Here is a 12,835-nt window from a genome sequence, read left to right on the forward strand (position 1 = left end):
GGAACACAGGGCACAAGAGACATTAAAACTCACCACCACTGATACAAATGCAGCCCCAAAACATCCCCTACAGAGTTAACATTATCAAAAGCTCATCACACTACATACATTATCACTCTTACTTCAGAGGAAGAGATTTTTCGTAGAAAATCATAACAAATCTACCACTAATCATCATTTGGTCCACCATCCTCTTACTAGCAGTGGATGACGAGTTCCAAACTTTTCCCACTGTATGCCATAACAAGACGCTGTATATTGTTTTATCATACAGTTGTTCTACTGGAACAAGGAAGCAAAAATTCCGTAACTATTTTCAGAGGGATAAATCCACGGATATTCGTCTGAACGAAAGTAAACTATTTTCCTTTATTTTTCTCTCGGGTGATAGAGCTGTGGTGCAAAATAATTTCTGACCCAACACTTGGGTGAGATTAAGGTGATCATTAGAGGTCATCATTAATAAGCCAGGAACAAGGATAGGCTTGCACCCCATTTTTTTCTTTTTTTTAGAAATGAACTCTAGATCACGTATCCATAAATGATTTTGGTGCGAGGAGCCACATAAGTTACTGAATATCAAATCGTCTTTTATGGGTTAAATATCAGCACTATACCGAAAGACACGAAGAAACCCGACTAGAATTACAATGGCTGTATCATATTAACCCTTGTTTTGATTTTATCAATACTGAAATTCAAAGACACCATAACCCACGGCTACCAGCAGTGTGTACGTGGTCAGTGAGACCATGAGGGTACTACAATCTCGTCAAAAGCTTTTCGTTCCAAAGAAGCTTATCATTTCCAGAGCCTAAGAGTTGCACAAGCTCCATAAAAAGGGGTCCAGGGGCATTACGTGGGTAGACTATGTTGCAGTTATTTGATTCGAATAATGAACACGAAACGTCTCTTCGAAGTTCCGAACCGTCAAGGTTGGTGTGAACCTTCGCTGATGCTCCGATCTCTCTCCTTCAGTGTTTTTGTGCGAAGTTTGATTAAACGGAGAATTAAACAGTTACTCAATATGCCCGATTTATAGGATCTCACTGCCAAGTTTAGGTTAGACCCAGGGTGAGGTCGGTGGGGTAAAGACAGGGTGGGATGAGACACAAGGTGAAGCTTGACATGGATGTGTAAAGCTATATCGAATGAAAGTAGACCCAGGATGGAGGAAGATGAGTCATATCCAAGATAAGATACTGGATAAAGCGAGAATCAAGGTGAAACAAGACATGGTGAGGTACGATCCAGGGAGAAGCAAAACAAGAACCAAAAGGAGGCAAGATCCACAGTGAAGCAAGACATGGTGAGGATATATCAAGGGCAAAGCAAGACATAAGATGAGGCAAGACCCAGGGTGTTGCAAGTTATCATGAGGCAAGACCCAGGGTGAGACAAGAACCAGTGAGCAAGAAATGGTGAAGCAAGTTCCAGTGAAGCAAGACATAGAAGGCAAGTACCAAAGTGAGACAAAATCCATGGTCAAGCAAGACACTGGGTAGGACAAGTCATAGGGTTTAAGCCAAGCAAAGGGTAAGGCAAGATGTACAGTGAGTTAACAAAGGGTGAAACAGGACTCAGGGTGAGGCAATACCTACAGTGAATGAATATAAGGTGAGACAAGATCCTAGGTGAGGCATGACCCAAGACAAGACCATGGGTGAGGCATGATCCAAGTAGGACAAGACCAAAGATAAGGCGGCAAAACCATGGGTGAGGAAATTGCTCGTTAAATTTTCATCTATGAGACAGTATTTGCACGTTCTCCATCTCATTACTTTCATCGTCCCCTTCAATTTCTTATTCTTTCTCTCTTTATTTATTTGTTCCATGTTCTTCACTTTCATTTTTTTTTTTTTTCATACTATTCGCCATTTCCCGCGATAGCGAGGTAGCGTTAAGAACAGAGGACTGGGCCTTTGAGGGAATACCCTCACCTGGCCCCCTTCTCTGTTCCTTCTTTTGGAAAAAAAAAAAAACGAGAGGGGAGGATTTCCAGCCCCCCGCTCCCTTCCCTTTTAGTCGCCTTCTACGACATACAGGGAATACGTGGGAAGTATTCTTTCTCCCCTATCCCCAGGGGCCACTTTCATACTAGCAACTTTTCTTCCTTCTACAGTTTTTCAAATTGTGTTCTAGGTTTTCTGTGATTACCACATTTTTACTGTCATTTTCATTTTCTTGTAAGTATCTACACTTCCATCATTATGCTCTTATCTGTACCTCTCCCTTTCATGTCTCTACTGTTCATTCTACTTATCTGTGTTATTTGACGAAAAAGTCATACAACCCTTCAGATCCAATAATTCTATTGTATTCACTGAGGTCATTGACACCAATCCTACATGTAGTTCATACATCTGATCTCCACAGTAATTTCTCTGTTGGCTTTATACTAGTTTGAGTGTTCCACATTTGTTCATAATAGTTTTCAATCTACTTCAATTTTTGTTTTTATGTGTAGTTACTTTTCCAACTTCAATGAGGTAGCATTAAGTACAAACGAGCAACAGCCTCATTTGCACTCATCTACTCTGGCTGTCATGAATAATGGAGTGAAACCATAGCCATGCCTCACTGACTATTCCATGGCTTACATTTACAACTTCAAATGCCCAAGTTCAGCCCAATGACAGCAAATTGCCCACTACCACATCCATTTCATTCTATTCATTGCACACCTTTCACATTCCTGAGTATTAACACCCTGGTACCCTACAGCCGTCTCCATTCCATACTCCTGTCTCTCCTTCTCCGTCTACCCCTACCCCTTGTTCCCTTCACTTCTGCAGATCCTCTTAAGAATTTTTCCCCTCATCTTTTCCTTATATCCAAACCACATCAATCAACCCTAGCGAGCTCTCTCCATCAGATGCACATAGTACCACACTCTTACACTGTCATTCCTTACACAATCAACCTGCCTTATACCCACTATTGGACCTTGGCATTTCATTTCCAACATGTACAAACTCTTCCTTTCTTTTGTATTTAAGGCCCAAGACTCACATCCATACATTGTTGGGATGACATTACCTTCAGACATACCCATCTTAACCCTAACAGACAGAGGCCTTTCCTTCTCCTTCATCCTCAGTGCATCTCAGACCCTAGCCTCTTCTCCCATTCTAAGATTAACTTTCATCCTCAAGGTTCCATCTGTTTCCATGTCTACTTCCAGCTACTTAGGACACCTCACTTCCTCCAGGACCTCCCCAGTCACTCACTTGCTACACTTCATTACTTTACATCTGTTCACTTTAACTCTCGAACTATCTCCTTTCTCACACTCTCTCAAACTCATAACCAGCCTCTGATACCAGAGTCATGTCATCTGCAAATAGCAACTGATTCATCCATCCCAACATACAGTTCATCTGCCCCTTGCTCCACAACCCTCATATTTACCACCCTCACCATACACTATATGAGCAGATTAAAAAGCCATGGAGACATCATAAACCATTGTCACTGACCCATCTTCACCAGGAACATCTTACTCCCTTACCTCCTTGCACTGGGCCTTACTTTTCCAAAAAAAAAAAAATCATCACTACACCATATATTAATAACACCTTTCAATCTCAATTAAATCTATTATACAATTTCTCCAAGTCAATAAATGCCATATACAAGTCCCTCTCTTCCTTCAAGTATTTCTCATACCAATTCTCCTGATGCCATGTTGCTCCTCCTATGTTACCTGCCCTGCACATGTCACAGTTCATACTATGTTCTTTTTTTTTTGGAGGGTGCAGAAAGGATGGTTTGTAGTCAAAGTATTTTATTATACTAACACCTTTTTTTTTTCATATTAGATCACCATTTCCCACTTGAGTAAGGAAGTGCCAGGAATGGACAAAAAATGGTTGCATTTGCTCACATCCACTCTCCAAGTGTCATTTATAGTGGAATGAAACCATATTTCTCCATCCATAACCAGGTCACACAGATACCTTCCTGCTTTTCCCCAGCTGCCTGACATGCCCGAGCTCAGTCCACTGACAGCAGGTTGACCCCTGTATACCACAGTGCTGTAATTCACTCCATCCCACAACTGCCCTTCACCCAAGTTCAAGCCCTAATTACTCAAAACTTTTTCAATCCATCCTTCCACCTCCAATTTGGTATTCCCCTACTCGTCCCCTCTACCTCTGACACATATATCCTCCCTATCAACGTCTCCAACTCACTCTGCCCATATGTTCAAACCACCCTAGCACATCCTCTTATATTTTTTTTGTTAAAAATTTTACTTCTGATATGGAGGGTCAAAAATCCAGTCTTTGGAAGTATGTGAATTTTAGAAAAATGTGGGCCACAGATTTTCTGAAAATATCATAACCTTGACAGATTGGTCTGTATGCCTAATGCAGGTTCTAAATAATATCTCTTTGTATCATATATAAATGCAATTTTTTCAAGCTTGATCACTGTTTCCTGCGTTAGCTAGGTAGCACATCTGCTCACATCCATTCTCCAACTGTCGTGTAATGCACTGAAATCACAGCTCCCTATCCCTTTCCACTGCAACCTCACTACTTACTCTTATTTCTTCCCTTTGTCAATTAATTTACTTTGTTTAAACCTGCAGTATCTACTATATCTCAAACACCTATGCATACAAGTATAAGAGAGAGGAAGTTCCTATGACACGATTTGGCCTTGTAGCAAGGCTAGAGTATACCATTCTCCATATACTCTGCTTTTACACACTACTTTTTGTTTGGAACTGTAACACACACTGCATAAATGTCTTTTTTGGAGTTAATAAGAACAGTTTTCAACTATATTCCATACTCTTTTAAAGGTTGCAGTTGTCATTCCTTGCACATTTCTTACTTCATAAAGTGAAAAATAAAGAATTTCTCCATCTTCCTTGTCAGACTCGGCTATTTTTCCTTGGTCTGGTGTCTATTTCAAATACCATATTTGTTGGAATTCTTTTAAATCAATTTCTCTAATTCTTCCAAATTGTCATGTGTTTAATCCTAAGCTGTTTTCTTTAATCTTTCTACATGTTGCAATGAATAAAACATATAACTTTCTTTTCTTTCTGGACTGAATATTTTAAAGAGAGAGAGAAAAAGTTTCACAGTTCTACCAAACCTGAAAGCTGGATCAATAGCTAAAACAAGCCAATAAAATGTCAACAACCACAGAGTACACATATGCACCCTTAGTTGATCTGTAATAAGCTTGCAACATATAAATGATTTTGTCATTTGAAAACTTTTACCTGAAATCAACGACAGTACTGATAAATCCCTAATTTTTTTTTATGTTTCTTGTAAATATGCTAGAGTCTGATGGCAAAGAAACCCTGAGTGTTTATAAACTCTTCGTAAATCATTATCTTTAACCCTTAAATGCCAAGAGTCTTCATATGAAGACTTGTGTACTATGGTGGGCACCAGGAGTCATCACAAGCACAAGGTTTTACAACCATATTTTGAACAACCTGCCAGTCTTTTAACATTTGTACAACTGCTAAGGTTCTTGGTCATTACAGGTGTTGAAGTGTAAGTATGTACTTAATGTAAATATTTCAATATATGTCAATATCCAGGTCTGCGGAGCCTGGCTGTGGATAGGGAGTTGTGTGGTTTCGGTGCATTACACATGACAGCTGGAAAATGGATGTGAGCAGATGCGGCATTTCTTCATTTGTTCCTGGCACTATCTCGCTAACATGAGAAACAGCAATCAGGTATAAAAAAAAGTCTATATGTGTAAATATGCGGTTTTTGCACATTACACATGAAAGCTATAGGATGTATGTGAACAAATGAGGCCTTTTCTTCCATTCACCATACTATCTCACTAATATGGAAAACAGTGAACAAGTAGGAAAGAATGAATTGTAAATTGTGACCATACATAGTAATTGATATCAATTAGTGTGGATCTCAAGATTCACCCCTATCCCAGCACAGGGAGTTATGCATTATCGTTAGGGCTATTTCACGGCCAAGTAATTTATGTCAGCTCACTCGTTTCTAAACACCCAACACACTTACACATAATTCTTTCATAAATAGCTTTAAATCATTACTGAGATTGTATCAGAGGTTCATAACCCCCTGCTCTTCCTCCTACCTGTCCTTACTCCCTCCACTTTATGTGTTAACTTCAGCACTATATTCTACTAAGGCCATATAATTTACGTTAGCTTATTTTTTTGTACAAATCCTTTACTTACTTGTATTTCTTTCATTTCACAAGAGGAATGGAAATGTTGAAACCATGGATTTTGTCCAAAACATGAACACTAAGTTACATGGCATTTAAGGGTTAAAGAAAACTACATCTTACTTTGTATATAATTTCATTGATTAATATGCCAAGAGACAGTTTAGGGTGAAGTAACGAATGAAAAAAAAATCCTACCAATATAATCATATATGGGAATCAACATAAACTGGAATAAAGGGTGATGTCTGTTTATATTGATCATTCCTTTAAGCATTAATGAACAAAATAAAACCATCTACCTTTTGTGAAAGTTAAGACAAATGAAAAAGTCAGAGACTAAAGAACTTGATCCATCAGGTGCTAGCAGTGGAATCAGAATCTATGCTTTTCCTTGGATCAGCTGGGAACTTCTTCCTCATCCTCAGAACTCTCACTTGCCTCACTTTGCATCTTCTGCAAGGAAAATACATGCAACATTTTTGTACTCTCTCTTATTTTTTTAGGGCTAGATGTATCCAATCAGTATTCTCAGTTTTGTCTAGACACTATTATAATAACTATAGAACTGATTCTCATTATAATAAATTTTACAGTTTTCCTATTCTTCAAGTGTGGTAATAAGAAGAGTACAGTTAAGAGAGTTGAAGAGTGTGGTGCAATGGTTCAGATAAAGGGAGAGAATGAGTTAGGAGAGGTTGACAAAGAAGATATAGGGTCAGAAGTGGAATGGACAAGGAGAAGGTGGACACCAAATTGAAGATGGCGGGATGGGGTGAACGAGATTCTTTGTGTTCAGGTTCCTGACCATGCAAGAGGATGAGAGATATGCAAGATAGAGTGAACTGGAGTGATGTGCTATGCAAGGTGCAAAATTTTGAGCAATGTGGTATGCAAGGGGCAAAATTTGGAGCAATGTGGTATGCAAGAGGCAACATACTGTTAATGGACTGAACCAGAGCATGTGAAACAACCAGGAAAAACCAGGGAAAGGTCTGTGGGGTCTAGCTGTGCATAAGGGGCTGTGGTTTTAGTGCATTACACATGCCATCTAGAAAATGGAAGTGAGCAAATGAGACTTTTTCTTCACATGTTCCAGGTACTTCCTCACTAATGCAGAAAACAGCAACCAGTATGAAAAAAGAGAGAGTATTCTTCTTCAAAAGGATAGGTTAATGAGTGTTTACATGATGTACAAAAAGTAGTTATCAGTAAATCTAAAAGTCTAAATTCATTACGCCTATTCTCACTAAGTAACGTGGCTCATGCTATATCTCCTCCACCTACTGCAGTCTTCATGGGTTTCTCTATCATTTAGACCCTTGCATTTCAGAAAGCCCAAACATCTTTCCCATCTAAGTTACTCCCTCTCATGTTCAAACTAACTCAGTACTCCATATTCTGCTTGACTGACCATTCTACAGTATGTAAAATCTTTCTATAATTGCCTTATCTATACTCCTATAACTACCTTAATTATATACAGAACTCCTCATCAGCGTCTTGGAAAAGTCATCACAACTATTAGTTCTTAGTTGTCAATTATCCGTTTCTAGTTATGTTTCAACACTTGATAGCTTTTTTCAAAAATGTCTTGTTTCCCAAATTAGCAATGGAGAGCTTGCAACAGAAGAAACAGCCTCACTCACTCACATCTGTTCTCCTTCAATCATGTTTAATACATCAAAACCAGAAACCCCTAGCCACAGCCAATCTCCATAGACCTTTCTATGGTTTTCTCTAACTGCTCCACATGTCCTAGTTCAGCCAAATGACATCACATTGCCACCTATATACCACATTGTCCCAGTGTATTCCATCCCCAGACCCTCCTACATGTTCAAACCCTAAACACTTAAAGCATCTTTCCCTCCATCCTTCTACCATCTTCCCGGTTCCCCTTTCCCTTGTTCCCTTTACATCCAACATGTATGGCCTCTTAGTCATCTTCCCCATATGTCCAAACCATTTCAACCCACTCTCTTCAGCTCTCATAAATATTTCTTGTACTACCACACCTCTCTCTTACCCTATCATTTTATACTCAATCAATCCTCCTTACACCACATACTGTCCCCATGCATTTAATTTCCAACACATTTACTCTCTTCAATACTTTGTATCTAGGGCACACACATATATAAAACACTGTTGGGCGAGGATACCATCAAACATATCCACCTTTGTCCTTACAGAAAGTGACCTCTTTCCATACATTCCTCTCACCTAATGCTCATCTCAGCTCCTAAGGTTCCACTGCTGCTATGCCCACTCCTAGGTACCTAAAATACTGTACTTCCTCAAAATTCTCTCCAGTCAAACTCAGCCTCCAACTAACCCATTTCCTTCTTTTCAATGATATTTACTCTTAACTTCCTCCTTTCACAAACTCTCCCAAGCACAGACACCAACTTCTGCATGTTCTCCCTTGAATCTGCCACCAGCAATGTGTCACCTGCATGCAGTAAATGACTCACTTTCTAAGCCCCCAATCCCTGACAATCTGCACACTTGCCCCTCTCCAAAAAAATCCTTGCATTCACCTGCATCACCATCCCAACTGTAAACAGATTAAACAGCCATGATGATATCACACACTCTAGCCGGATTCTCACCTTCAATTGAAACTGCTTACCCTGCTTTCTTTCCATTCACACACACACACACACACACACACACACATACACACACACACACACACACACACACACCTTACTCTCTTGATGAAAACTTACATGCTTTCTTCAGATCCATAAGTGCCACATACAAATGCTACTATTTCTCCAAGTTTTGTCACAAGAGGCCATTCTTTCGTCATCTAAAACATTTCAAATTCAAAAGAAACAACTGTTCCACACATCATCTGTTACTCCTGAAACCACATTGTCGTTCTCAAATCTGAAGGTCTGTTCATGACACCATCCTCCCTATCATCAGTTTCACATACAATGAATACCCTTATAATTCAAACATTCACTTTTGTCCCCCTTGCCTTCATACAAAAGCACTAGACAGGCCTTCCAACAATCCTCAGGCACCTCACAATGATCCATACACACTCTGAAAATCCAATTTAACCAATCAACAACACAGTTGCTTCCTTTCTTAAGAAGTTCAGTTGCAAGCCCATCTACTCCAGCTGATTTATCACACTTTCATCACCTCTTCCCTCTTCACTAAACCACCTGTCATGACTCTCACCTTATCTAAAATGCCCATTTGCAACCCCATCACTGAGCACATTCAGCAGTCTTACATAATACTCACTCTATCTCTTATTAACCTCATTTCTGCCTGTTACCACTTCATCATCTGCCCCCTTCACTGATGCTCCCATTTGTCTTTTTCTTTTTTTCACCCAACTGATCTTCTAAAACATCATCATAATCTCACTGAAGTATGCTGATATTTGCTCAACTCATCTCTCACTTGCCCTCTTTTTCAGCCCCCACACCTTTCTCTTGACCTGCTACTTTCTCTTGTACATTTTTCAATTATTCACACTCCTTACCTGTAAGCAATGCCTATGAAACTCTCTTTCCTTTTTCATTAGCAACATACTTCCTCATCCAACCACTTATTACCATTTTTCATATACCCACCTCACACTTTCCACATGCCACACAACTTCTCTTGCACATGTAAGCACTGCTTTCCAAAACGCCTCCCATTACTCACCCACTGCACTAGCTTCATTTACCATTCTAACATTTTACTTATTTTACCATTCTAACATTTTACTTCTTTCACCATTCTATACTCAATCTCTCCACATATCTCTTCACAGAACCCTCTTGTCCAGGCTTACTTACTTTCACCATCATCTTTCCACCTATTGCATTTCCTCTTTTCCTTAAGCCTTTATATAAACCTTTACCCTCCCCTCCACCTAATCCTAATCAGATATGCCATCAGCTGTCCCTCTCAGCACATTCACATTATGACCTATCAGTAAGTATATAATGCAAAAATCTATCAATAAGTATGTAATCCAATAATGCCTCCCACCATCTACCCCATTCCCCTACACATCCTTATGTAGGTCCCTCATTTTATACCAAGTATTTTCCATCACCAGTCCTTCTTCAACTCCACAAAAGCTGTTCACCAATTTCATAACAACACTCGGTACCCCATGCCCCCTAATTATACCCTCAACTGCCACATCAACTACTGCATTCAAATCACCCATCACTAATACTCGATCCCTTGCATCAAAATTGCTAACACTCTAGCTCAGCACCTCCCAAAACACTAATCTCTCTTCCTCAATCCACTCATTTCCAAGTGCATAAGCACTAACAATCACCCACCTCTTGTAATCCACTTTCATTTTTACCCATATCAGTCTGGAACTCATTTCCCTACACTCTTTCATGCATTCCCACAACTCCTTCAGCAGAAATGCTACCCCTTCCTTATTTCTCACCCTCACATTCATCCCTGAGTCTATCTCATCAATGCACATTCAAACCTTTAAGCCTGAGCCTTCAACATTTGGCTCCTTATTTACCTCACAGAAGCCTAACTCTAGCAACAACAAAGAAGCTGTACTACATTATGTAATCATAATATTATCCTAATTAAGAAAAAAAGAATGTCTGCGTCCTTACAGAAATCAACTGTCACCACAAGAAACCAACCTACGTCCTCTATAATCCTAAATGGTCAACTAGAGCCACTCAACAAAATTATAATCTGACAGTTAAATACTAAATATCACGTAGGACAAACATAAACACGGAGGCCATAAAGAAACCAAATGCCCTCAGAACATTCATCAGCTCCAGTTTCAGACAAGAAAAGAATCCCTTAGTACCTGATATAAGCAATTTAGCCTCCATCCTAAACTATGCCTCACATGCTTGATGAATCACCCTTTTTAAAGCAAATACACCAAAACCTCGAAATACTCAAACCAATGTACTCAGAGCAATCACTAGGTGCCTAACAACAACATTAAACCACTCACACTCAAGCCACTTCATAACCAACCATCAGCCTCTAAATAAAAATAAAAAGTTTCCCATGGTGCACACTAAAGAAACCTATATAAGCAGATCCTTCTTCCCAAAAAACAACAATAACATAACACAAACACAGTTAAAAATTGACAAGCTCTAAAAACCCACCCTCCCAACCCAAATCTAAACTCCATTCCACAAGGTAAACACCTACTTGAAGGAACTCTCCCCAAAGATATATAAATCATGCTTCTTCATCTGCCTTCTGGACAACAACTTTCAAACATGTCCTTCATGAACAAAAAGCAACTTCAACACTAACACTGATTATTTACTCCTCAATTGTTCTGCACACACACTGCAAAGACATACACATAACTTCACCACACTTCTCAACCTATGATCCTGCTTTGTGGATGTGGCCAGCTTCCTGAGCACTACAGGAGTCCCACAGAAGGGATGCTAAGGACGGGGGGTAAAGTACAATTTATGTTACAATTGGCTTAGACTAAGGATGTGTGTGAGTGATTTTTCCAATGCTGTATGGACCTGGTCCATCCTAAGGAATTGGGTATGAAGTATGATGACAGACAGGTAGAAAGAATATTTAGTTACAAGAATAAGATAGATAAACCAAAGAAACAACATAAGTATTCAAAACAGTTACAACTGATTGCTGGAAAATCTACCTTATCTTACTTTAAAAGTAGCAGTGTTTATATTTGTTAAAAAAAAAAATCCTTACCATCTGTAGAAAATCAATAAGTTTTTGAGGATCATGACCAGTGCTTAAATCAACTATGTCCAGTGGGAGTCCATACTGCCTGTGAATAAAGAAAATTGTTTAACTGCAGGTCTTGTTTCCTGCTGAGGTAAATATCATGTAAATCAATAAAATGCATGCCATTCAATGACACAGAATGTTTAGCAAGCTGTAAATATAATGAATTTATGAGTTATAGATGTGTGGAAATAAAAAAGAGCATGGTTGAGAGAGCAGAAGAGGGTGTTTTGAAATGGTTTGGGCACATGGAGAGAATGAGTGAGGAAAGATTGACCAAGAGGATATATGTGTCGGAGGTGGAGGGAACGAGGAGAAGTGGGAGACCAAATTGGAGGTGGAAAGATGGAGTGAAAAAGATTTTGAGTGATTGGGGCCTGAACATGCAGAAGGGTGAAAGGCGGGCAAGGAATAGAGTGAATTGGATCAATGTGGTATACTGGGGTCGACGTGCTGTCAATGGATTGAATCAGGGCATGTGAAGTGTCTGGGGTAAACCATGGAAAGTTGTGTGGGGCCTGGATGTGGAAAGGGAGCTGTGGTTTCGGGCATTATTACATGACAGCTAGAGACTGAGTGTGAACGAATGGGGCCTTTGTTGTCTTTTCCTAGCGCTACCTCGCACACATGAGGGGGGAGGGGGATGTTATTCCATGTGTGGCGAGGTGGCGATGGGAATAAATAAAGGCAGACAGTATGAATTATGTACATGTGTATATATGTATATGTCTGTGTGTGTATATATATATGTGTTCATTGAGATGTATAGGTATGTATATTTGTGTGTGTGAACGTGTATGTATATACATGTGTATTAAGTGGGTTGGGCCATTTCTTTCGTCTGTTTCCTTGCGCTACCTCACAAACGCAGGAGACAGCGACAAAGCAAAATAAT

The 12,835-nt window shown here is 39.5% G+C and overlaps 1 protein-coding gene and 1 long non-coding RNA gene across 2 annotated transcripts in view; one reads left to right on the plus strand and one right to left on the minus strand.

The window, feature by feature from the left end:
* The first annotated feature begins 1,221 nt into the window (after nucleotides 1-1,221).
* LOC139745690 (uncharacterized) overlaps nucleotides 1,222-12,835 on the plus strand; it is a 106,458-nt gene continuing 94,844 nt past the window's right edge. Inside the window, exon 1 of the long non-coding RNA XR_011711916.1 lies at nucleotides 1,222-1,455. This is a non-coding gene — a long non-coding RNA (uncharacterized lncRNA). The remainder of the gene's footprint in view (nucleotides 1,456-12,835) is intronic.
* The window catches only part of LOC139745688 (translation initiation factor eIF2 assembly protein-like), a 41,093-nt gene continuing 34,572 nt past the window's right edge, over nucleotides 6,315-12,835 (minus strand). Inside the window, exons 9-10 of the mRNA XM_071656118.1 lie at nucleotides 11,905-11,983; nucleotides 6,315-6,651 (exon numbers count right to left, since the gene is read on the minus strand). Of these exons, the coding sequence (XP_071512219.1) occupies nucleotides 6,595-6,651; nucleotides 11,905-11,983 (136 nt within the window). The 3' untranslated portion in view covers nucleotides 6,315-6,594. The remainder of the gene's footprint in view (nucleotides 6,652-11,904; nucleotides 11,984-12,835) is intronic.

This window comes from Panulirus ornatus, chromosome 62 (assembly GCF_036320965.1).
Source record: "Panulirus ornatus isolate Po-2019 chromosome 62, ASM3632096v1, whole genome shotgun sequence".
NCBI lineage: Eukaryota > Metazoa > Arthropoda > Malacostraca > Decapoda > Palinuridae > Panulirus > Panulirus ornatus.